Genomic DNA, 27,783 nt, shown 5'->3' on the forward strand with positions numbered 1-27,783 from the left:
AGTTTGTACCTGGCATTGAGGGCTTTTATGAATTAATTCATTAATTACAACCCTCACTGTTGTTCATTCTAGCTACAAATTAGATATTTCTTTTGATACTTATTTAATAAACGACTTGTCGCTTGAATGTTGATTTATTTTGTTTAATATTTATTGTATCATCATTTTATTAATTTATCCTTTTTTTCTTTTTTTTTGGGGGGGGGGGGGGGGGGGGGTGGGTGCGGGGTCGGGGATTACTACTTCACTTTCACAAAATTGTATGAGATTTGCAATGAAGTGTTCACAACTAACAGATAGGGGTCATTCCGTGTCGAATCACCACCCCCCCCCCCCCCCCAAAAAAAAAAAAAATATAGCCTGAAAACATAATTGGGTCTCAAAATTCATAACTTCAATAAAATGTATACACTAAGCGCCTTGCGTACATTGATGGTAGATACGTGCGCAATATTAGACTTTGATATTATTACTATTAAATTGAATATTTATTAAAGGCACTGGACACTATTGGTTATTACTCAAAATAATTATTAGCATAAAACATTCCTTGGTAATAAGTAATGGCGAGCTGTGTACAACATTGTGAGAAACGGCTCCCTGTGAAGTAACATTGTTTCTGAGAAAGAAGTCAATTCCACAAATTTAATTTTGGAACCTCAGAATTAGATGGTCTTGAAATCAAGCATCTGAGAGCACATAAGTTTGTTTGACAACAGTGTTTTTTCTTTCATTGTTATCTTGCAACTTCTAATTTATGGGGCGCCGTCTGTCAATTAATTGTTTGGCACTTTTAAGGCATGTTTTTACCATGGTTTATAGCAATTAGATGTAAACCATAGAAAGTGTTGCCAAATCCTTTTTATGGTTTACATACCAGTAGTATTTGATGTGTGTAAGTTTATGGTTTACAAACCATGAACATGCAACAAACATTTGTAAATCATGGTTCATAAACCATGGAAACTTTACGCATCTTTAAAACATGGTTTATAAACCAGAAAAAATTAAGCATCAAATTCATGGTTTACAAATCATGGTTTATAAACCATGAAAATTGGGTCATCTTAAAAACATGGTTTATAAACCATAAAAATTGAAGCATGAAAATCATGGTTTACATACCATGTTTTTACAATGCCTCCGATTTCATGGTTTATAAACCATGAGTTTCACGTTTCAATTTTCATGGTTTATAAACCATGTTTTCAAGATGCCTCAACTTTCATGGTGTATAAACCATGATTTGTAAACCACGTTTTTCATGCTACGATTTTCATGGTTTATAAACCATGATTTGTAAACCATGTTTTTTAAATGCCTCAATTTTTATGGTTTATAAACCATAATTTTTAAACCATGATTTTCGTGCTCCTATTTTTATGGTTTATAAACCATGATTTTCATGCTTCAATTTTTATGGTTTATAAACCATGTTTTTAAGATGACCCAATTTTCATGGTTTATAAACCATGATTTGTACACCATGAATTTGATGCTTCATTTTTCTGGTTTATAAACCATGTTTTAAAGATGCGTAAAGTTTCCATGGTTTATGAACCATGATTTACAAGTGTTTGTTGCATGTTCATGGTTTGTAAACCATAAACTTACACACATCAAATACTACTGGTATGTAAACCATAAAAAGGATTTGGCTGACTTTCTATGGTTTACATCTAATTGCTATAAACCATGGTAAAAACATGCCTTAAAAGTGCCAAACAATTAATTGACAGACGGCGCCCCATACTAATTGAGCTCAAGTTTTCACAGGTTTCTTTTTTTGTGCATATGTCGGGATACACTAAGTGAGAAGACTGGTCTTTGACAATTACCAATAGTGTCCAGTGCCTTCAAATTGAATATTTATTAAGCCAAAGACAAACCTTATCGTATGGAATGGAGTATTTCTTGAGGATCTGTGGTGATATGAGAGTCATTTTGTGTCGAAGAAAATTGGGACAAATCTGAAAACTCTGTGGAAAAAATCCTGAAATAAGAAACAAAATTAACTTGTTACTGACAAGATTTTGAAACATTATTACATACAATATATAAACAAAAACCGAAAAGTTTATCCATTCTGTTTGGTTAAGATAAGAGGAAATCATGTGGCTTTTTGTAAACGTCCGATATAAACAAAGTGAGGAGTGTTTAAACATGTGTGTGCCATGCAAGCTTATGAGGGCACAAATTTACTCAAAATCAAATACAGGTAGGCAATGCACACGTGCATATACACAACCATTGAGCTTTGCATGCAATTTGAACCCACACAAGAGGAGCCTACGGATGTGACAGGGTTTCAACCATTTACAGAAAATTCAAAAGATTTTCTAACATTGTCAACAATTTGAGCTACTTTTTAAATTTCCTAGACACCCCTATCATCTCCTGCCATAAAGGCATCCAAATATTATACAGGGCTCATTAGGTTTGCAGTAATAAGTTTGCACTAATTTGAGTCTATTCCAGGCTGATGTTAGAAAGCAACATTTGGCTATGAACTATGTAAAATTATACATTATAAAATTCCTATACATATATTTGGTTTGCAGTAACACCACCTGTGCATCTACTTGCCAGGTAGAGTTTGTTCTTTAGAGAACTGTCTTTCTATATATTCTACTACGGCGAAGTAGATTATCGGTAGTAGGGTATAGCAAGACAGTTCTCTAAAGACCATCTCTACTTGGCAAGTAGATACACACATGGTGTTACCGAACACAAATATATATTGATACCTCACCATGCAATGCCTCAAATCATACTTGATATAAAATTGCTATTTACCAGAAGCTAGTCTTTCCAGCCTCTTTGCATGCTCTGGAGGGATTCCATACCTGAAAGAGGAACAAATCACAAAATCAAGATCAATTAAAATAATGACTGAGGACCATCATGTAAATGTCAATACACAAGATCAATCAAAATAGACCTTGATCATGCTGCCTCCATCTTGGTAATGTTCCTCATATTGAATAATAATTATGAATGCTAATAATCATTTTGCAAATAGGAACCAGACTATTTTGTTCTTCCAGCCTCGGTTTGGTAACATTGATATCAATGAAAGAAATTCATGATGGCTGCACTATGATAAAGGTCTATCATGGAAGTAGGAGACCATAATTCAAATAACAAGGAAAGGGACATCGGACTATTGGATGAGGCGTGTATGGTTTACAACAACAGAAAATAGCTTGTCCTTTCTACGTACTTCCAAGAACTCATCAAGATCTAGACTAACAAAGGCACTGGACACTATTGGTAATTACTCAAAATAAATGTTAGCTTGAAAACTTACTTGGTAATGAGCAATGGAGAGCTCTTGTTAGTATACAACATTGTGAGAAACGGCTCCCTCTGAAGTAACGTAGTTTTTAAGAAAGAAGTAATTTCTCAAAAAAATATTTAATTGAATAAGAGACCTTAGCTGCGATCTCGAATTCAAGGCATCTGAAAGCAGACCTGTGCGACAAGGGTGTTTTTTTTCATTCACATTAAACAACTTGCAGATTGGAAAATGAATCAACTCACCATGATTTGGGTGCTCCAAAATGCAGGTAATTAATGCTGTAGAGATCCATGTCTTCCGTGTGCCATGCAAACGTTGTCTTCCACATCCCAAAGTAAAGGTAAGCTGTATTGACTCCTTCTATCTTCACACCTTCAAGTACAAATCATTATCACATAAGGCACATGCAAACAGTCTGGGCTAAATTTGGGTCTATGTTACTTTTGTAGGACAAAAAACACAATGTCCACAGATTTACACTAAACTTACACAGTTTGAAGATACCTGAAAATATTACGTGCTGAGTTGCTGTGGTTTTGGGGAAATGAGTAAAACAATGTCATGACAATTGTTTTAATCATTTACAAACATATTTCTATGACATTGTTTTATTCATTTCTCAAAAACTACAGCACTTCAGTAAGTAATATTTGAAGGGAAGCTTTCCACGATCATTATCTTCAAACCCTGTAAGTTTAATGTAAATCTATGGACATTTTGAAAAAGTACCCAAATCTTTTTAAGGAACGTAACAGAATTGGTAAGAAAAAAAAATCGTGAAGATCACAGATTGAAACAAAACTTACACGATCTAATGATGATCTGATGATGATAGTAGAAAACAACCCTTGAAATATTCCTGTCTGAAATGTGGGTCTTTCCATGAAGTTGAGGAACAAAGTGTGACATACAGGCCAAAAATTCAAGTTTCTTTGATTTTGAAGAAAGACTCACATTTGGATAGCTGATTGTTTATACTTCACATAAAAAAAAATGGAAATGATAACATTGACAGCAAACAATAATTAGGCACCGAATATAGTGAAGACTAGAAGGTTCTGGATGTAACATTGAAAACTATTTTTATTTTAGTTGAAGCTATCAGAACATATAGAAAATTTATTTCATCATCGAAAGGTTATGCAGTAATTGAGGTAGGGTGAACCTTTCATAAAAAATATTAAAAAAAAGAATTTGAGACTCCCATTGCCCAAAACGGGTGAACCTTTCATAAAAAATATTAAAAAAAAGAATTTGAGACTCCCATTGCCCAAAACATTTTGTTGTCGTTTACAATCAAAGTATTTTCTTGTCTTGTTCCAACCAAACTAAAAACAAAGTTTTTATACATCATAAACATTAACACTTCTGTGTTTGATAATTTCATTTATTAATTTTCACATACAGTCGATCCATATTAAGATAGAAATTACCAGAAAATTAATTAGTTTTTTAACTGACGCAAGTATAGCATGAGTTAATGAAGAGGTTGTGGATGTAACAGGAAACTGTTTCCCATTACATCCATACCACATCATACATCATGTATAGTTTTCAGTTTTACCAGCTAAACATCAACTACCAAAAACTTTTCCCTTCAACACGAGAGGAATTATAAACTGGGAAACATTTTTTTTTTAGATATAGTATGTATATCAGTGATTCTGTGCAAAATATCTGCCAACACAACACACCTATGTTATTATCGTTAAGGAATTCACAGGGTGTGGATGTAAAACAAAACCATGTGTAGTATAAAGGCAATGATTTGTTAGACTAAGCACCCTACTACACTGTACATGTATAATTAGAAACACACTTTTTATGGGAACATTAACAAATGCAAGTACAGCGTCAGTTTATGAAGAAGGTGTGGATGTAACAGGAAACCGTTTCCCATTACATGTACATCCAAATCTAATCGTATGCAGTTTATAAGTTCCACACAGGAGACCTGCACTGCCATAAAATCATTTATTGCGATGCTGGATGCCGTGTCGGATACGGTGTCGGATGGGTTGCTGGATGCGTTGCCCAATCTGATGGTGGGTGCACTGCTGGATGCGTTGCCGACTGCATTGCTAGATGCAATGTGGATTGCAACACTGGATGAGATGCTGGAAGCAGTCGGTGTTGAGTCGGTTGGGAGGTTGTACTCCAGAACTGCATCAAGGGAAAAAAAGCATGGCTCATTAGTCAGTTGTATGTTAATTGTGCATTTTTCTATTGTTTTAATCGAACAGTCTTTTAATTGGAACAATTAATTTGTGATACATATGAAATGAATTTAATAAAACATTGGCTGAAAACATTTTTGTGATTTTTATATATAAGTTTTAGGTCCTACCTTTCGGTGGTCTGGTGAAAATGACAGACTTCTGCATTTTGTCCACATAGTCTTCATTCACACACCCACTTTCAGCAGAGACAAGGCAAGAGTGACAAAAACATGACAAGTTTCTTGTCATTACAGCTCCGTCTGGTGTGCCCTTGATGGAATGCAGCTTCCTAGTTCCTTTTAGTGTCTTCAAATCGACTTTATCGTGTCCTCGAAGATGGTCGATTTCCTCCACATAAAACACAGAGCGCTGGAAATGGAGGCATTTGCCATTCACAGGCTGCTTGGAGATCAGTTTGGAGAAGTTAAAAAGATCCTTAGCATTATTGATGATAAACTCTCCCCCAATCACGGCTTGAGATGCCTGGCGCTTGACAACAGCTGATTCGCCATCACTTGGACCCTTACCATGACGTGATCCCAAAAAATGGTAGATGATTGGTATTCCAAACGTTGCCTTGGACATTGCTACATCAAGAAAGGGCCCCTTACTCTTGTATTGACAGGAGGCACCGTCCGAAAATCTTAAAATCTGTTGTAGGGGCCCCAATTTGGAAGCCAGGTGCTTTACGGCTAGAGATGTGAAATGATGAACCGCATGATAATCGTGTTTTTTGTCGGGCGTGATGAAAACTAACAACTCTTCCATAGTGCTGACATTGCAGTGAGGGCAGTTATAATAACAAACAATGGGATGAATGGTGGCGCTGGAATGGTTCCAGTGGGCGGACTGAATTTCATCTTGACAGATGCACATGAAATTCTCTGCAAAGTCTTGCACCATCACCACAGTTCCACATGGGACTTCTCCTTCAATGAGGTTTGAAAATTGACGGTTTTGCCAAGATGCATTAAAAAGGTGCTGACTGATGGACATTACCTCCTTTTCCAATTCTATGAGGCATTCTGAGACAGTTCCTGACTCTTTAACAAGTTCCTGCTTGACAGTATCCTTACCATTTACTTCTATGGAGATTTTTTTCCACATACGCCATGAAATTACTTTGCTTTCATGATTTTGGATTACATTTTCTAGATGTAAATCTAAGTTGTTGACTCCACACTTGGTACATTTTCTTTCAATGCATTCTCTTTTGTTGTACTTTTTGTTGTTCTCTTTTGCACACATGGTTTGACGGGAAACCCCATAGACTCCTTGGAATGGTGATTTCAGCTGGTGAACATTACAAATTTTATTCAAAGCAGCAACTTTAAGCTCAATGTTGGAACAGTATTCGCACAAACATCCACGAAATTTGATAGCACCAACAGGTTTTATGTGCTTGGGTTGCAGGGCAAAGAATTTCTTTAAACCGATTTTCAGGGAAGGATGCATCTCCTTAAAATCTTCGAAGAGTAATGCAATGGGTCTTTGTAGAAACCCGGTTTTCTTCAGTGTTTTCTTTGATATCAGTTTCTTGTCTGGTAGTACAACCGCACATTGTTCATAGAACTTGATCACATGGTTCTTGGTTGTTTCACTGACTGCTCCTTTACTTGCTTTTCTTGTTGTGGAGAGGGTTAAGGTTCTCGATGAAACATTGAAATGCCTGCAGACCTTACGCTGAAACCTTGTATTTCTTCATCACTGCCAGGGACTGTATGAGGAGACGTTTCTTCACGGAATCTTCTTTCATCCTACTGGTTTTCATTGACCGTAGCTGATCGGTGAGAGAGCTGGAAATAACTTTCTGCATTTTATTGTCTCCACCTTCAAAACCCAAGCTTTTCAGTGCTGCCTTCTTTTTGGGGCTTGCCTTTTCTAGAATGTCAACAATTGTACCAGCAAATTTTGTTGGAGACTTTGGTAGGCCTTTTAAGGCTCTTGATCTGGACTTTCGCTTGGCTGCATGGGTCCTCTCATCTTCAAAATTTTGTCCGATTTGTAACTCAGCTTCTTCTTCTAATTGTTTTTGTCTTTCCTCTAATTGCCTTTGCTCTCTTCTCTTCTAATCTTTTATCATCTGCTCTTGTAGTTATAGACCTTTTCCCCCTTGGTGCATTTGTTGATGATTCTTGGGATCTTAGTTTTCTTTCCTTGTCCTTCTGCCTTTTTTTCCTCATCCTTAGTTTGCTCTGATTGTTAAAATGAACCCTTTGATCTTCATTTAGATTGGCCCTGTAGAGTCTTGATTTAAGGGCATCTTTTTGGCAAAATTGGTGGTACATATCAGGGTTATTTTTTAAACGTTCCCTGAACTTGTAACTTTTCATTGCAGATTTTGAAGGTGGGACCCTTGGCAGTGAGACAGATTTGTTTTGCTGGCGAGGCGAAATGCGTAACCTCAGTGGTGGAGGCATCTTGCTGTTACAAATAAAGAAAACAATAAATGTAGAAACTTATCAACAGTTTTTATACGTCCACTGTCTGACTGTACTACTTTTCTCCCCCAGTCCGAGTTTTTTACAACGCATTTTTTACATTTTGACATTATTTGGCGTATTTGGGGTCAAAGTGAATGCTCACATGTTTCGGAACTGGGCGTTCGGAAAATCATAGCAAATTTGCCTGGGGCGCTAGTAGGACCAATAATGTAAAGAGTACAGCTTATCAATTACTGTATGGGTGTACCACTAACTTTAACTATTACTATACAATTTACAAATTAAATGCCCTACAAAAAGTACAAGATTCACAACTCTAGTCTATGGTGTAGTTCTTGAGATATGATCCAACTTCCGGGAAGTAAAGGTCAATACACCTGTACTGGGTCACGGTAAATCAAGTTCGATTTTGAATGCCTAAAGAGTCTAAAACCGAAAAAGATTGAAAATCGGTTGTGTAGTTCTTAAGATATGGTCCCACTTCCGGTTGACCCGGAAGAAAAGGTCAACATGGGGGTCATGGTTTTCAAAGTTAATATTTAATGTCTAAGTAGTCTACAACTGAAAAAAGTTTGAAAATAGGTTGCGTAGTTCTTGAGATATGGTCCCACTTCCGGTTTACCCAGAAGAAGAGGTCAAAATGGGGTCACGAATTTTCCTCAACAAAATTTAATGCCTAAGCAGTCTTTAACTGAAGAAAAAAAGTAAATCGGTTGTGTAACTCTTGAGATATGGTCCCACTTCCGGTTAACCCGGAAGTAGAGGTCAAATCGGGGTCACGGTTACCCAATGCAAATCTATCATGCCTAAGGAGTATATTACTGAAAAAAACTTTGAATTCGGCCGTTCACTTCTTGAGATATAGTGCTGCAAAGAAAAACTCATTAAAGCTTCTAATTATCATAAATTATCACGTGATGACGTCACAGTTTTAAAATTGTGTTTTTCGTACTAACAAATTTCATAAGGTACACGATGGTGTGTAACTTACCCCAATCCAATGTCTTTTACAAAAAAACCTATTAGAACGTACATTCGTTTTAACGAATACACTGAACCATCGTAGGATTCCAATGTATGCCTATTGGTTGTGTACAAATCCAATGGAGTATGTCCAGAACACGGTTAGAAAAAAAAAGAATACAATGGTCTAACATCAGGACAGCGTGGTAGACTCCCCTCAAGTAAGTCCTCAATGCAAACAGGTCCACACTGTATTGCACCCACCCATAGAGAAAGTGTACAGCCACATGAAAGCGACTGCACCCAGTTTAGTGACTACATCCAGCAGTACGTTGTACCCATGACGGCAAGATTTTAATTTATTCGTTAATGATAGACGTCCCTTGATTGGTTTTAATGGACGGAAACCATTATTTTTAGAATCAGTATATTTTTTGACACAAAATATCAAATTTAGAACACAAAAAGATAAATGTTTCTGAAGTTATTTAGTTTTTGACCATTTAAATGTTGACATTTGAAGAGCCATTGTGTTTGTGCACAGACACAAAACGTGCAATACATGACGTCATGGTGACGTCGTCCGGATTTTAAGGCCATGGAATAGTTATACAGTACCCACAAAGTACAAAATTGAAAAAAAAATTGCGATCGGACGAATAGTTTGTGACATATGGCAGTCTAAAGATTGGCTAATTAAATATTCATGTCGTTATAACTTAGTTAATTAATTATTTAATTTATGCAAATTACATTTAACTGAAACTTCAAGACCTAAGCTTTAATATGATATAGGGTCTGACTCTTTTATACTAAGCCAAGTATGATTTTTGGCTATAACAAAATGCCCTGGTTAAACCTATGGGCTTTTGACGGATACAAATAATAATAATAATAATAATAATAATAATAATAATAATAATAATAATAATAACAAATAAAAATCTTGACGATTTCAATAGCTGTTCCGACCACTACGTCGGAACAGCTAATAACAATAACAATGAACAATAACAATAACAATAACAACAATAATAATAATATTTCATTCTTATATAGCGCATTACATCAACAAAAAACAATACACTTTAAATAATTATTAAAAAAAACTGGTAATCAATTAAAATAATGATGATTGTGATTGAATGATTTAAAAGGAAAAAAAAGGAAAAAAACATAGAGTGAAAAAGAATAGCTCAAAAATCCATAAATTAAAAGACCATAAATTAAAAGACCTCTATAAAATACATCTACTTTAGGCTCACCTGAGGTACGTAGGAGATGCTGGTACGACTGTGTCACATAAAGAAATTTTCAGCTAAAATCTGAACCGATGTCGAAACAACAACAAACAAATTTCTGTTGTGTTTCGATCCTCGTGGAGCGCATTATTGGATTTTGCACAATCTGCCGACTGCGCTCTGATGATCAAGCAGCTCCTTAGCAAATTGTGCGCAATCTGAAGATTGTGCAAATCCAAGAATAAGCTCCATGAGGATCGACGCACAACAGAATTCCCCGGAAATTTGTTTGTTGTTGTTTCGACATCGGTTCAGATTTTAGCCGAAAATTTCTTTATGTGACACAGTCGTACCACCATATTAATCGGAAACATTTCCTGCGTACCCCAAGTGCGTTTATATAATTAGAGCAGTTCTGTGTGTTTTGTGTGTACATTGGTCATGATGAATCATGTTGGTCTAATTCTACCTCCATCCATTCCATGGTCAATCTAAAATGTGAAAAAATGCATTGTTGGGTCCATCCAGTAAATCAAACTAAATTCCAGCCCATCGTTAACAAGAACACAAACAAAAACTAACAAAAGTCAAGAAACGTGTGTTACCTGGTGTATTTCGGCTACGTATTAGTAGATTAACTTGGGGTTTGCAGCATCATGCAACAGCCCTTCCACCAAGTGCAGACGACCTGACGACGAAAAAGCGTTTTCGAAATCTTTCCCTCGAAAATCAACACTCGGAACTGTGTGTGTTTTCCATGTGTTTTCGTAGTGTGGTGCCTGCTTTCTGTACGCGCGTGACCGTCCTTGTATCGAGACGAAGAACACGACACTCCACAGTCGAAACGATTTATACAATGGTACTTTTATGAATCGCTAAAACAATTATATTGGATTTTTGTACTAATAAACCGCCGAAAAATATGACAAACATAAACGGATAAAGGCTGCTTAATGTGTGAACATTTAACTCTTCAAATGTATAACTCTTCAAATTAATATTGCAATTTCGTTCGGTTAACTCCCATAATGCACCCCTTAAAAGATAATGGTGCGGTCTCATAGCTTTGGCTCTGGGGACGTAACTTGGAAGCCGTCAGCATGTTGACCAGTAGATTAATTGAGAAATGATTTTGACATGAAAACATACGATTAAAACATCGACTAATCTTTATAATAATGTGTTTATGTTCGTTTACATAATTGATGACAGACAATAACAAATATGAAATGTTATCAAATATTTTTCTATTTTAAAACCACATGGGACGTAACAATCGTTTCGGACGTATCGTCTGGAAGCCAATCATTACAGACGTTTATTTTCACAAATAACAATGTTGGATGTGTATGTGAGCAACGGGATTTCCCAGAAGATCGCCAGGGGTTATGGAATACTCAATTTTTGTTTAGGGGACTTTTTGTTATTATTTAGCGAACACCGGAAGGGTCGGACGTAACAAGAAGTTTGCAGAAGCCAAGTAGGCTTTCAGTAACAAGAACCATTCAAACTTTATGTTCGAAATTAAACTGCAGATTTCCGATCCACAGTAAGATGCACAAGCTTTAAGTTGATGAATTGATACAATAACATTTTAAAAAGTCGTTTCATAGAGGTTGATTTTTATCTCCCGTTACGGACGTAACAGGTACGTTTCTGGTGGAAACCATGTGATCTGTCCAGAACTATAAACTTAATGGGCCACGCCCTTCATAAACTTTTCTAATCTCGGATTTTTTTTTTTTTAATTAAAAAGATCGTTGATTTAGCAGTATGATTATATAGGAAAAACAAAATTAATCATTTATAAAAGATAGTAGTTTTTCTGTAATAAAACTTCAAAACTCTTGTCACAATTTATTACACTTTTTGTCGTCAGAAACCACAAAATAACACATTTTTTCCCCAAAATGTGTGAACTCAGTTTCATTTAAAAAATATTTAAATACACCTACATATATGATCTTTCTTTTGTGGGAAGGAAAATACTTCAATAATTGAACATCATTGTGAATTGGAGGTTTGTTTTATGAAATATGGAATAACAACAGGTGTTGCTCAACTTCGTGGAAAGACCCATGTCATATTTGATGAGAAATGTATAATCTAACTGCGCATTTGGAGTTTATCGCTCAGTGAGCGTTTTATTTATTTTTATTTTGGCATCAATGCAATGCAAAATTTTTAATCCATTTTTCACTATTCTCTCGTGACACAGATGGTCAATCGATTTCAAACTTCTTGAGGTTTGTCAGTTTATGTATATATTATATGGTGCAATACATTTAAAGTGCTTATAATTGCCAGAAACTGTTTTGTTAGCAAAACCAATTCTGTAATGTTCCTTGAAGGTCCAAGTTTTGAAATTTAAATTCAAAATGAGTTGAATTCCGTATACATAGACGTCAGGACGTATTGAACCAATCATAAGTTAGGACGGGTCACCTGCCTAATTTGAGATGGGACTAATCCTAGCGTTTCGTAAAATCGGCATCAGTGCCTTTAAAGGGTCTATGTACTTTTTTCAAAGATTTAACACAACGATTTAACAAGACAGATTAACATTAAATTTGCACAGTTTGAAGATAATGATAGTAGAAAGGTTCCCTTAACATATTACAGTCGACTCCCGTTATTACGAGCTCGCATGTTACGAGGTTCCGGTTACTACAAGGTTTTTTGCCGGTCCCCAACTGCCCCACGCGTGTTTCAATGCATTAAAATATTGATTATACGAGCACGGTAGTAGCGAGAACACAGTTATAACGAGGCAAGTTTGGGCTACCCATTACGAGCCAAACATTGTTAAAAACCCTTTTATAACGAGTACAATTCAAAAACCAACAAAGGAAATACCCGTACAGCCTGTCAGGTCGTTATTTGTGGCTTTTAAGACATACAATAGAGGTGCAAGTGGTCGCTACGCTAGCAATACTAATCCGAAACCGGGAGTCACGAGTCAGCAAGCAAGGTTGTTAATTCCAGACAATGGTGGGATTGGGAGGTTTGCATGGTTCAATTAATGGAGAAATCTTTAGAAAAGATACTGATCCACCGAGTTTATAAGCGCATTATGCATTTTCAGAAGAAAAAAAAACACCCGCAACTTACAAGCAAAACTAGTTGGGTGATCAATATTATTGAATGCAAAAGCAAGATTTTACCTGGTATCCCTCATTGGCAATGAACCATCTAACATGACACAGGTGTTTACCAATGAAAATCAAGATTCTATTTTGTGTTAACTGCTTGCTGCGACTAGGTGTATGCACGTGCACACACATGCATGAGCAATATAAAAAAAACACGGAACAGCAAGATCTTCCCTGGCATCTCGCGTTAGCAATGAACCATCCATTATTACACTAGTGGTTACCAATGAAAATCCAGCTTTTATTTTATTGACTGCTACGGCCGAAGTTTTTCACAGCGTGTGCAATATGATTGCAGCAGCAAGATTTGCCCTGGTATCTCGCAGTAGCAATGAATCATCCAGCATTATACAGGTGGTTACCGATGAAAATCAAGACTCTTTTGTTGCTGCATTGGCAATAAAACGCCAGGTGATAGTCACCGGACTATCACACGGCAAACGATGCACTATCACACTGCAAACGATGCACTATCACACGGCCGCCGTCTAGTACAACTAAGACATATCGTGTGACGCACTCTAAATCAATGAAAAAGGCACAATTTTTGTAAGGGGTGTTATAATATAAAACATTGTGAGTACCCAAATCCTTTAAAACAAGAAATTGCCTTGTTTACCTTGCTCCTCTTCAATGACATCAAGCAGTGTGTTGAGTTTATTGACGTTCCATATGTTACAGCCTTTGCTATACAGTGAGCCAGATATATCAGCACCATAGATTGGTGGGTTGTAGGTAATGTTCTTCCAGTACTTCCTCTCCAGATCATCATAATCAAAGTGTGGAGGTGTCGCATATCTGCAAAAAAGGAACATAATAGGGTTGATTGCGTAACGCAGTTAACAGATTTAACACCGAGAAATATACATAGTCATGTTACAGTTGGGGCTAAGCAAGTGTGATTGTCAGGGTGCATTCAGACGTGTTTCCATTGTTCTCTTCAACCAACTAAAGCAAGGCATCTCGGGGTAAGGGTGCTTGTCTTTCTGGGAACCGTCATTGAATATTCTGCCACCAAGGAGTTAAGGTAGATGTAGTTTCGCAAAATTCCCTCCCTCCCTCCCTCCCTGGGGTTTAATGGAAGGGTCAGGGTATTACGTCGATGGGATATGGAGTTGACTAATAATCTTACAACTTACACTTCACTAAATTAAAGCGGTAAGTTTAGGTTTTTCCTGTAAAAAATAAGCCAATAGGCATGGAAGCTTGTGAGGAAAGTGGTAAATTGATTTATGTGAATTGATATATACAAATATGGTGGTAATAAAATGATGTGATTGGATAATAAAGAAGTAAATTAAATTGGTACCTTCTTGGCAACTCGCTGGAAGTGGGAACGTCATTGACCCGGAATTTCTCCAGTCAATGAGTGCATTTACATAATAATTGTAAATGATCTGGTACCTTCTTTAGCAAATCGCTGAGAAGTGGGAACCTTTTGGATTGGTCGCAAAGTGTATTTATAATTGGAATTGGTATACTTCTCTATGAGTGGATATCACTGGATGGAATTAAATAAAGGGAAATCCCTTATTATTAATTGGCGCTTTACCACTGAATTCAGAGTATGGAATAAATTAACTCCTGGCAGAGTTCACTACAACAACAAATCCTTGTGTCTGTGTATTTATCAGGTGGTAATGTGTAATTAAGATACATTCATAAATACCCCAGACAGTTTCACTACTCCTATTGGTGGCAAGCACGTCACGTGGGGAGGGGGTTTGCATATCCGAAAACTGTCTCAGTCATAAAAATGCAACACCTGTACAGAGCTCAAGGACGCTGGAAAACATATGTTTTTACAGAGTGTCCTACTTTATTACGCCTTTTAACCAAAATGGCATTTATGAACGAGAAGTAGAGTAGTGAATTGTTCTTAAAGTGCGGTTTAAAACATTGCAGGGTCCACGACCCTACTGGTTTTAACCAACCATTTAAGAACTCGTCGCTACCCTTTTATTTCCTTATTGATAACATACATGTAGTATGATAATCTTTGTTTATCTTAGTTTATTTTCTATCATTATACAAGTTTTGCCTTTTTAAAACTTGTCACTGGGGGCACTTTTTTTAAAATGTATAATGACATCATCAAATCCGCATCACCTGTACTTAAGCAGCATCAGAGGCCTCTGTGCATTTTCCTGAAGTAAGGAACGAATAACTTTCCTCAAAGGGTGGTGCAAATCTTATCTAAAGTTGATTCTCCTGACGATGACTACAGCAAGCTAGTCGAAACGTTGAGACTAATTCAAGAACTGACTTTGCGATAGTGCAGTTAATTATGATCCCATAAGCTAAAGTAGTAGTCCCAGCCAATTTCCTATACCTTCCACCCGGGTTAAAAAGCAGGACAATTCTTTTTTTTTTAAATGAGAAGTCTGCCGAACATAAATCTTCTTTGCGGTAGTAGAATAAAGAAAGACATTTCTCTAAAGAACAAACTCTACCTGGCAAGTAGATACACACAGAGCTACCACAAACCAAATATATATTGATTCATATTGTGAATACCTGCTACTGTTTGCCAGTTTCTTGAACTCCTGGTAAGAAAGAGGCTTCTTCTGTATGTTGTACTGGGTATACAGTCCCTGATGACCCATAACTTCTTGTTGAATGGGTGCTGGAATCGTCTTGCTATCTATGTCGTCATAGTCATAAGCGGCCACAAAGTCCTTTGGTGGGATGATCTATAAATAAAAACTTAAATATTAGTCTTATAATTTTGGGTTGATCGAAGAAAAATTGACTAGAGCGCGATTCAAACTGACGTGCCGGCGCTCTATGCCCCATAACTTCTTGTTGAATGGGTGCTGGAATCGTCTTCCTATCTATGTCGTCATAGTCATAAGCGGCCACAAAGTCCTTTGGTGGGATGATCTCTACAAATAAAAACGTAAATGTTAGTCTTATAATTTGGGGTTGAACCCAAAAAATTGACTAAAGCAGGATTTGAACCAACGTGCCGGCGCTCTACCAATTGAGCTTTCTAGGTTGGCGATCTCCTATTGTCAATAACTTTGTTCAGAGGTGCCAGTCATCGAGATAGAAAAAATTCAACTGTTATTAACTGCCTGGTACTTTTGTAGCCAGGGATCACACCCAAGTTTACGATTCAACCTATAAAGTGGCTTGCCCTTGGTGGACTTCCAATAAAGTTGATTTACACAGTATTTGCCCCCCACTAAAATTAGTCTAGCTACAACCCTGACCTTAGCAATGCCAGCCTTGTGTGCTCCCATTGACTCCATATGAGTGACGTAAGCCGGAAAATCCTTCATCTCCTCCAAGGTTGGTCTGAACACCATTATCTTTGGTGATGAGGAATGATTAGGGGGACTCATGATGGCTGATTCTGAAACAAACACAAATCACATTCATATAATAGATTTTTAATTTGCATTGGGGATAAAGAATACTAGTTTTGGATTTTTCCCATACACCGGTGCGTGTTAGCACTGTACTCAGTACTTTCCCAAGTCCTGTGAAAAAATATCACAGGCATAATAACTCGGTTGGGATTCGTACCCACGACCCTTGCAATTCAAGAGCAGTGGGTCAAATTCATAAGAACTAGCAATTGCTCATTAGAACAGGCACCGAGCAAAAGCAAAAGTTCATCAGCAGGAGCTGAAGCAAGGCAAATGATTAAAAATGTATAAAAAACCTTTTGCTTTGACTAATTGCTTTTTCTCAAGCTAGCCCAGCAATTGCTTGGAGGTTCTTAATAAACAGACCTACCAAGTCTCACGCATTAGGCGTGAGACTCACGCATTTGGGCTCTGTCTCACGCTCACACGCACAGCAACCATTTTCTCACGCATTGGGGCCAGACCGGGAAAAAAATAAAAATTAACGACTATGCATTGCCAAATCGTGCTTGTGTGTACAAAAAAAGCAATCTACAATGTTTGCACAATCTTCAGATTGCACGCAGTTTATCAGAATCATCAGGTTGAGCTGCTGTACAAACAGGGGGCAAATTTGCAGATTGCGCACGCTTTTGCTCTCCCAGCAGGTTCAGCTAAAATTGGTGGTGAGCTTTGAAAAATCTCACCCATAAATGGCCTCTGGACTTGGCATCTCTGAATAAAGCGCTATTCACGTGCGATGAAGCATGCGTTAATGAGGAGCTTAAGTGAAGCAGTTTTGTAAAGGCTGCATCTATAGAGTTGTGATCAAAAGTTTGTCAAATGTGATACAAGAGAGTGCACTTTGGTCCAAAATCATCCTGTGCTATAAGACAAATTTCAACTACCGTAATTTTCGGATTATAAACCGCGCGGCGTATAAACCGCACTTCCTCAAAATATACAAAAAAATATTTAGATGTCGGCAGATATGCCGCGCGGCGTATAAACCACGATCAAAATAAAAAAAACATGAAAAAACTAACCTCAAAACACGGAAGTGAAGTACGCAAACCTGCCGCGTTACGGGTGATTTTTTTTATCTCACACTATCAGTCCTGAGTTATATTTTTTGTCCATCAACAACCCTTTTCAAGAATTTGAGATTTGATGATCGGTTGTGTTGGCCATGTTTTGTTAACTTCATTGGCAACAAACTCTCCGTGAATCAAAGATCGGTCGACAACGCACACCGAGAAATAGTTGAACTTTGCCCTGCATCGCATCGCCCTCTGTTGACAAAAGTTGTTCACGTTTGATTAGACTGGGCCCCGAGCCTCAAAGCGTGGGTCAGACGTTCAAGCTCCCCGTTGTACAATGGGCAGCCGCTCTACTCGATCCGTCCGAAGTCTAGCCAATATTTTATGAATGGAACTATCACCGGGCAATCAACAACGGCCAATCATCAAACGGCCAATCACCGCATGCGTGAACACTTAGGGGCCGTGCTTGTAATTGAAATGATCTATTATAGGATAGCATTCTTTTTGTAAGCTGGCAGCACCCCCTTTGCGGGACCACATAATTGTTTGTGTTGGATAATTATGGATGAAAGTTACAACTGAAAATACGTTTATTATTTGTTTAAATAGAAAATAGACAAAACCAAAACCAAACGGTCCTTTTCAGGGCTACCACAACACAAACGAGAGTATTGTATATGACTGTTGTTTCTGTTTACAATGTATATAGGAACATTTTTTAAACATGCAAAATTCCTTTATAAAATAATTATAAAAGAAATAACAATGTGGACGGCTAAAGTTTTTCCCTCACCTTTATCGTATAGCGGTAGTAATGAAACAAAATGCGCTACCTTATTGTTTGCGTAATCACAAGGACAGGGGATTCACTTTTATTAAACATCGGAGTAGACGGGAAATAAGGTTGAAATGGGTCTTTCAATAAGGGAATTAAAGTAGGGTGGTTGGCCGGTGTTTCTCCCTCCCTTTTATTGTAGTCCCACAACGAGGATCCACACAACAGATTATTGCAACGACGGACGGGCGGACGGACGTAGCGTGTGTGTATGTAGTAATGTATCATGCAGCGTGCACATTAAGCACATGTACACACATGCGAGTTCGTAAAGCTAGCAATCTGTTAATTGCGCTGCTCAATCTCGAGATTGCACAACAGATGTTGGTGGCACCGTATTGAGCGATGTTCGCCGACGGGTTGCGCTACGCCCTCGCATTTGCGCCACCTGGAAATAAAATTCCCAATGTTACTGGACTCAACAATCAGGGCAGGTTGAAAACGTTTTGTTTGATCCCCCGGAGCGGCATAGTTCTTTGCGTACGTCCATTCACCATTCTGCTGTTGCGGTGTGCGTGGTTGAGCTGAAGAAACCGCTGGCTGACACGAGTGTAGCCTGGATGTCTGACGTCAGTATATAAAGATCGTGGGAAAAATAGACAGGGGACGAGTCTATTTCGCTGAGACACGAGTATAGCTTGAATGTCTGACGTCAGCATGTAGAGATCGCTAGGATAAATAGACGGGCACCAGTCTAGTCTAACCCGAGTTGCGCTGAGAGGGGGAGCTAGCTAGCTGAGGGCGGTTGATAAACGTTTTACATGGTTTTACAAAGGAAACATGGAATACAATTGTGGTGGGATTTTCAACAGGTTTTTGTCATCACACAGGCAGGTTTTTGTTCTCGTTTAAGAAAAAAAAACACATTATTTAGAATATTTTACAAACGATCTTTCTTTTTAAAAATGCCGTTTTTTCTCTTAAATATTTATACGTCGGCTTACAAGCCGCCCGGAGAATAAACCGCAGGAGTTCAAAAAAATGTCAAAATCAACATATAAACCGCGGTTTATAATCCGAAAATTACGGTACCGAGTAGCAGGGAAATAGAAGGCACTTCAGGGTGCCAAGCAACAACTAATACAAACACCGGGAAAACATGGATTACAAAAAAAATGTTGAAGAAGGTTGCCAACATGAAAGTAGTAGTACAAAGTTGAATTCATTAGAAATGATTTGATCAAGTATTGTTGGTTTTGCCATTCTATCTTACTGGATATTTAAGTCCCATCCAACATATTCAGTAAAATCTGTATTCCACAGAAATAAAAAGCAGTCGCATCACTTAACAAGTTGAGTAACTATAAATCACCATGGGATTTCAAATAACATGTTTGTGTACATATACCATTCTTTAAACAAAAACACGGATGCCGGAGATCTGCCCATTTTTTCATAAATGAATATTAAACTTTGTTGAGATTCCTTTCCTGTTTTCAATGTCTTTTGGAAAAGTGTCCAAACATAACCCTTATAATTCTGTGTGTGTGTGTGCGTGTGTGTGTGTGTGTGTGTGTGTGTGTGGGGGGGGGGGGGGTGTGGTGGTGGTTGACCCAAAAATGCAAAGAAATCAGCCACATTAGTTGTCAAAGTATTTAGTTTATATATTTTTAAGTCTTATCACTTCAAATGAAGCAACAGGTCTCAACGTTTGATGATTTTTTTTATCATTACGTGCATTGTTTTAAAAAAACGGTTTCCGTCACATAGAGCAAAAATAAGAAAAAGTTATGGCTGCGTAGTATGAACGTGGCAACAGGCACTCAAAAAAGAAGGCGATTAAACGAATTAATTTAAAATACAGGGGATTGGATATTTTGTTCTCAATTAATTCTTGGTGTGTTCACCTTAGGCCGATGAAATCTTCTCTCAAATCCTCTCTGTAAACTGTAAATTCACGAACAAGCAAGAGGTCAAGCTACCCAGAAGGATCTTGCAACACACCAAGCAATTGCTGAGTAACACAAGCTAAAGGTTGTGGTTATGTATGCGTATTTAGGCAATTGCTAAATAAGGTGGCATTTGCTTGCAAAAAACAAGCTTTTGCTTGCTAGCAGCTGCTTATTTTGATGTATGAAGATGTAAGCAAAAGCCTAGAAAAAGCAATTACTACTTTTTATGAATTCGGCCCAGTGTCTTATCAACTAGACTACCGAGGTTGCCTGGACTACCAAGGCTGCCTGGACTACCAAGGCTGCCTGGTAGCTATAGGCAGTGCGAATCCTGTGTTTTGGCAGCGGGTACCGCAACGATATAAAACAACATTCAGTACAAACAGTAGTGTTCCAAATGAGGAACAGGGGTCATTCCATGTCAATTCAACACGCCTTTGGATCTGACCCTCACGGATTTAAATGAAATTCGGTGTGCTGATAAGCCCCCAAATCCCAAATGTTATGTTACGCGGATCATTATTTTGGGAGATACGGCTTAAAGGGAAGGTACACTTTTGGTAATTGTCAAAGACCAGTCTTCTCACTTGGTGTGTCCCAACATAAACATAAAATAACAAACCTGTGAAAATTTGAGCTAAATTGGTCATCGAAGTTGCGAGTTAATGATGAGAGAAAAAACAGCCTTGTCGGACGAATTTGTGTGCTTTCAGATAGAAATAAAAGACTTCTGGCTAGAAGTCTTTTATTATTTTAGTGAAAAATTACCTCTTTCTTAAAATCTATGCTACTTCAGAGGGAGCTATTTCTGACTATGTTTTATACTATCCACAGCTCTCAGGGGTTGCCCTTAACTTTTTTTTCAACTGGCCAGCAGGACCAGTTGGCTAAATTTTTCACTGGTCCGCCAGGTTTTTGACTGGTCCGTCAATTTTTTATTTTATTTTTTTAAACTAATAGTATACTGTTGTATACCAACTGCACGATTTCCGATCGTCGCTATTTTTCAAAATTCAACAACATGAATTGCAACGTCAACTTAACTGCACTAGAGAAGCCATGTTTTATTTATGTGTACCAAGTTATTGTGTTCGTAAGGGGGCTCATTAATTTGAGAGTATTTCCTTTAAAAATGAAATAACAATAATGTTATTAAAATTAATTTAAAAACAGGTCAAATTATTTGTCAGAGCAAAATGATCTTTATTTAAGTAGTTTTCTTTTTAGTCCACGGTTTATTGTAAGCACTCGACATAAAAGTATTCCTAAGTAAGAAGAACTTTTTTATGAACAAAAAAAATAGTGTTTTTACTATAAAAAACACCCCAAAAAACACTTTAAAACCGACTGCTAAATTTAATATGATCTTTAGGTACTTTTTTTAGTCCACGGTTTATTGTGAGCACTCGACATCAAAGTATTCCTAGTAAGAAACACACTTTAAAACCGACTGTTAAAATATCATTAACTTTTTATGTATTGCCTTCAAATCTACGGTGGGGGAGGGTTACGTGCGATCGCTCAAGTTATTTTATCATGTATAAACATTGCTTATTATTTTATCATGTATAAACATTGCTTATTATTTTAGTTTTAATAAATATTCATAAACATAATACATCGTACCGAAGTTCCCAAAATCTTCCCACTTTCGTCCAGAAAAACCCCCAACAAAAAGTAGACATCAAAATAGTTGCAACATCCATGAAGAAGCGTATGAGTTTTACGGTATTTTTTTTCAATTATGTGTATGGAATGGTCGGTGCCGGCGTCTGTTTTGTAAAAAAAAATTCATTTAAAAAACGTTTTTAAAAGCAGCAAAAACAACTGCGCCTTTGTTTAACACATGATTGCCTTCTAGAACCCAAGTGTTTCTTGAAATCAACCCGCAAAAAAAACCAAACAACCGCGCATTATATGTGACCAATAAAACCACGGAACAATGGGTCGTATGAATAAAAAGTAGTACTTACTTTTACTTGAAAATTTCAAGTATTTACTACCATCCATATGAATAAAAGGAAGTAAAAACTGTTACTTAAAAGTATTTACTAAAATGCTAAAAGTATCTACTTTTACCAAAAAGTAAATTCTTTTAATTTTAGCACTTACTTACTTCCATATGAATAAAACGGAGAATATACTACAAAATGCAAGTAAATACTAGTGATTTTTCAAGGTAGCTCCAGAGCTACCTTGGGCACAGAAGTAAAAGGCTCGTCCGAAGAAATGACAGTGTTTATGAATGTTCCTCACAGGATAAATGTTTTAGTCCAAAGGAAAGACATCACTGAAATATTAAATAGACACATACACAGTGTTTCACAACAGAAACAATACACACAAACTCAAACTGCTTTTAATCAAACTTGTTAAATATATATGCTGAGGATAAAATAAAACCGTTTGTAAAAGAAAACGTTTTGTATCATTACAGTAAGCTTTTTAAAAAGATATAAAGAATTTTTTCAACTCAGAAATGAATGCCTCGATCATTAAGGCGTATTGTTCATAAAATCAGAAGAAGTAATTTTTTAAACAATTAAATGCATTTCAATAGAGTGTTGTTCGTGTTATTCAAACTTTTAAGTTTAAGTTAAATAGCTATGCTCATATCCAGCTCTCATGTTCTCTATACAGCGCTGTCATGCTCCACTCCAAGTTTCAAAAGCTTAACAAAAACGTTTTTATTCTGTGTGTCCAGATGAGTCGTCTTCATCAAAATGTTGTCAGAATGAAAAACCTCATGGCTGACTTGAAGATTTCTATGTTTCTGTTAAATCAAATGCTGCTTTGGCTGTGTGTGTGAGCGCGTACGTAGACGTGAATGGGAGTTGTAATATAAAGGAAACCTTTTGTTAAGAGCCATTCAGCCATGGTATATCAGAAGTATTTACTCCAAAGCATTAAGTAAATACTTTGCAGTAAAAGAATAGGTTTATTCATACGGAATTTAGAAGATGCTTTTACTGAATGCTTCTACTTGGAAGTTTATGCTTTTACTTTTTGCTAGTACTTGTCAGTAAATACTACTTTTTATTCATACAACCCAATAAACTAGATCGTCCCGTCCACCAATCACCCGCAAAAAAAAAAAGCCCCAAGTAACAACTAAACACAATTAACTAAACACAATTAACTACTCCTTTTTGCTCATCCAGAGCATTCCAGAGTATCCTGACTTGGTAACTTTTGTTGAATGAAGCCTCACCGTCTCGCTCGTCTTTCGAAAACACGCTAGACTCTTTTTCCCACACGGAAATCTAGTCCATTGACGACCATGCATGCTGCTGACAGAATGTGTTTTGCTTTGTGGTCTTTTGTCAAGGCGATTGAAGCTAATTTTGTAAGCTATCGCGTACTTTCACCAATAGAGGGCGTCTTTTCCCACGCTATCAAATATCCTGAAACGCCCTCTAGCGTTCAATATTTCTTACACTTTTTGACTTTTTGCCACACGTGAAGACTACAAGCCTTTGCGTTGCACGATGGGATTTTGCGCTGTGTATGCGTGATCGTGGGAAGTTTGCCAGCGTTCAGCGGCACTTCGAGTGATTTTTTTTACGTTTTATCCAAACCTTAAGTGAATGTTTTTACGTTTTATTCGAGCCTGAAAATAGTTTTAAGAATAGTCATAGTTCTGTAGTACCACTGCCGATATTACTGACTGGTCAGCCGGACCAGTTGGCAAGGGGTTTCAGGTGGTCCGCCGTGATTTCTACTGGCATTTGGCCAACGGACCAGCGTTAAGGTCGAACGCTGGCTCTCCAATGCTCGTTACCAAGTCAGATTTTAAGTTAATTTTTGTTTTGAGTTATTACCAAACGTGTACCTTCCCTTTAACAATTTTTGACTAATTAGCATGACCTGCTATGTTTGGACAATCATATCTCCAAAAGTAAAGCAACGTCTACAGAGATAACATTTATTTTGAAGCTCTTGACATGGCCCACTTTTGATAACATAAAATCAGAAAAATTCCTCGTACCACCGAAAAAATATGCAAAAATTTAACCTTTGACTTGATTTGCAAAAATGAGTATTTTTCAAAATGCGTAATTTTTTTTCTTTCTGCTACATTAAGCACGAAAATGTGTTTACCAATAAGCAGTGCTATGAAATTGGGCCCAGGTTCTTGCCCAGGAAGCATTTTCTGGACCAATAAGGGTGCTCGATACGTTTGCCCATCCCAGCACCTTTGGTTAAGGAAAGGCGCTTGGGATGAGCGAAATTGTGAACCCCTTTCCTTCCCACAATGCCCTTCGACAATTGAGAAAAATCAGCCAGGCGTAAGGTCTATGGGGAGGATTGGGAGCTACAATAACTGCATTATTGCAAATGTATTAACTATGTAGCTTAATAGATGTAAAATTTGCACCAGGGATAAAGAATATTCATTTTTGTTTTACCCAAGACACCACCGTGTGTTAGCACAGTACTTTCCCCGAGTTCTGTGAAAAAAATAGGATTCGAACTGCTTCTTGCTACAACCCAGGAAATCTCTGTGGTCTAGTTGGTATGACACTGCTCTAGTATTGCAAAGGTCTTGGGTTTGAATCCCACCCAAGTAATAAGCCTGTGATTTTTTTTACAGAACTCGGGAAAGTACTGACTATACAGTATAATAATACATCAGTGTTTTAAGTAAAACCTGAGACGAATATGGCGTTTACTATTTAGTCAGAATTGTCAAGATCACCGTACCCCACAATGACCTTTAAATGATCTCAACACTTCGTAATTTTTTATATGTTATCAAGGTAAAAATGTCTCTGTATACATGCTGAATTTATTTAGAATGGAAAGCCTGACCGAGTAAAATGGAAAATTGTCATTAATGATTACATGCATGGTGGTTTGAATATGCTTGACTTAGAATCCTTTCAAAAGGGTCTTAAATGTACTTGGATTAAGAGTCTTCTTGATAACTCAAAAGATGCTACATGTAAGTGGAAGCTTTTTATCAATGGCATTTTTAAGCAGGCTGGTATTCAAGATATAATTTGGAAGTTAAATATAACATCTTATAGGAAACCGCCCTTTAAAAAAATGTGGAATGGAAATTTCTCCCTCAGAATTTCCATTCCATATTTTAAAGGACGGTTTCCTCAAAGATGTTGGTACTGTCTAGTCCTTGGTCTTTTTGTTGTCCTTTTCTGTTTGTCTTCTGTCCGTGGTTTTCTTGTGTACTGCCCTTGAGGTTTTTTTGTGTTTAATTCTGTTGGTTGCTTTTTCTGTGATTTATTGTATCTGTATGTCTTTTGTTTCATTATGGAATAAAAAAAAATTAAATAAAATAAAAAGTAAATTTGACGTCACAACCAGTGTTGTAGCCATGGTGGGTGGTGCTGGGCGGGCCCACCCAGGACTCACAATTTTTGCTCAGCACGAGTGCAGTTCTGAGAAAAATACATTATGCCGCCCAGCACAGATTTCAAACATTGCCACTTTGCATTGATCTGAGACACAGCTAATGAGGAGAATCAAATGTCACAGTGAGAATACAATCAAAAGGCCGTCAACTTATATTGCATGGCCCCATAACATGAATAGTTTGGGAACCTGGCCCCACATCAGTTAGGGAGTCCGGCACTTTTGAGGTTTTTCCAGAGCACCTACACAAAATTGGTATCAATGGAAAGCTTGTCGCATGAGTAATGATAGTAATTTTTTTTTATTGCCATAGGTTCATTATTCACAAAGTTATGCTCGTTTAAACGTTCCTTTTTGGGGGGAGGGTGTCTGTCATATATTTGAATCAATTTTTTTTTAGCGCACATACACAACATTGGTACATGTATAAATGGAAAGCTTGTCCTATGTAAGTTGATAGTAAAATAAATACTGCCATAGGTTCATTATCCACATAGTTATGCTCGTTTAAAGTTTTTTTTGGTATTTTTTTTGGGGGGGGGTCATCATGTAATTCAAAATTATTAATTTCAACATTTGTTAAAACCAGGGACAAAGCATTTGACAACAAAATTGGTCGATCCATTCCTGCACGATAAGTTTCAAAATAAAAAACTAAATACATTTTAAACATGAGTCATATGAGTGTAATAAAATCTGATGTCACTTTTCAGTAATTTTTTTGTTTTGTGTCCCTTTATGTTCCCTTGATAAAACCATGATAAAACAGAAAGAAAAAAAAAATTAATGTGCTTCAAGTTTAATTACTTTTTCTCCATTGTGGATGTTCAAAATATAATTTTAAAGTTTTACCACAGAACCATGGCGTAATCGCTAACATGCAGTTCAAAATGGAGGGGGCTGTAATACTTGCCGTCAACCTGCCGTCAATTCGCTACATGTAGGTGCTGTCAACTTGCCGTTTACTCCTCCAATATTAATTTTAAATCCATAAAAGAGGCAGAGAACTGAAAATATTTGCTACAGAGAATTTTCATAAGTTTGAGGTTACATTTCAGTTCTATAATTGAGTTTTTCCTTCGCGAAAAAAACGTATCTCAATCAGCAAAGCCGTCGGCCGACCTCTTGCTTTTTTTGACTTCTCATATGCAGCCTACTACATATAGATCGACGAACTGCCGAGCCGCGGCCGAGTCGGACTAAACCATTCTGTGAGAGGGGTGTTACAAACCTGTGCAGCAGTGCGTGGGCGCTTTATGCGTGAACAAACGGCGGGTATTATTGTAAACAAACAGCACACGCACTGCCACACGGGTTTGTAACACCCCTTCTACAAAATGGTTTAGTCCAACTCGGTTGTGGCTCGGCAGTTCGGCGAGTAGGCTGGTGTACATCGCTTGGTGATCGAGTGACCAAAAGATAAAGCGTTGAGCATATTGAGAAGTAAAAAAACGTGCGATGCGGCAGAAAAACAACAATGAGTACCGAGCAGAAAATTGCATTTCTTGACGATGTTTTTTAAATTTCACTCAACAAAAAGGAAATGCAAGCATTATGAATGTATATATTGAGTATGTGGGGAAAGTTTTGGTAGTGTAGTACAAAAGAAACTTCAGTTATTCAGGGTTCGAAATTAGCGGTCGCCCGGTCGCCAAATGCGAGTGAAAATAGCGGCGGGCAAGTGAAAACCCTTTCTCACTAGCCCGCCGGGCGAGTCAAATAATTATTCCTTTTCACATATAAATGAGGGTTCAGTGTCAAAATCCCACAGAAAACTTTTACTATAAAAGCTTTTAAACTAGTTAGTTTGACATTTCTAGATACTTGCTAGATTTAATTTTGCAGTGATCGGGATCGGAATTGCTGTCGTTCGTTTCAGAAAACACGTACAAAAATCAATCAATTGGAAACACGATGCACAAACCACATGGTGCCGAGTATCCTTACAGTACATGTACACGGTCGCC

The 27,783-nt window shown here is 37.3% G+C and overlaps 1 protein-coding gene and 1 pseudogene across 1 annotated transcript in view; both read right to left on the minus strand.

The window, feature by feature from the left end:
* Positions 1–27,783, minus strand: part of LOC139945792 (lysine-specific demethylase 4A-like) — a 73,455-nt gene that overhangs the window by 44,025 nt on the left and 1,647 nt on the right. The window contains exons 2-7 of the mRNA XM_071943218.1: positions 16,536–16,678; positions 15,838–16,013; positions 13,940–14,118; positions 3,544–3,673; positions 2,797–2,846; positions 1,890–1,993 (exon numbers count right to left, since the gene is read on the minus strand). Coding sequence (XP_071799319.1) covers positions 1,890–1,993; positions 2,797–2,846; positions 3,544–3,673; positions 13,940–14,118; positions 15,838–16,013; positions 16,536–16,667 — 771 coding nt within the window. The 5' untranslated portion in view covers positions 16,668–16,678. The remainder of the gene's footprint in view (positions 1–1,889; positions 1,994–2,796; positions 2,847–3,543; positions 3,674–13,939; positions 14,119–15,837; positions 16,014–16,535; positions 16,679–27,783) is intronic.
* Positions 4,180–10,652, minus strand: LOC139946196 (uncharacterized; annotated as a pseudogene).

This window comes from Asterias amurensis, chromosome 13 (genome assembly GCF_032118995.1).
Source record: "Asterias amurensis chromosome 13, ASM3211899v1".
NCBI lineage: Eukaryota > Metazoa > Echinodermata > Asteroidea > Forcipulatida > Asteriidae > Asterias > Asterias amurensis.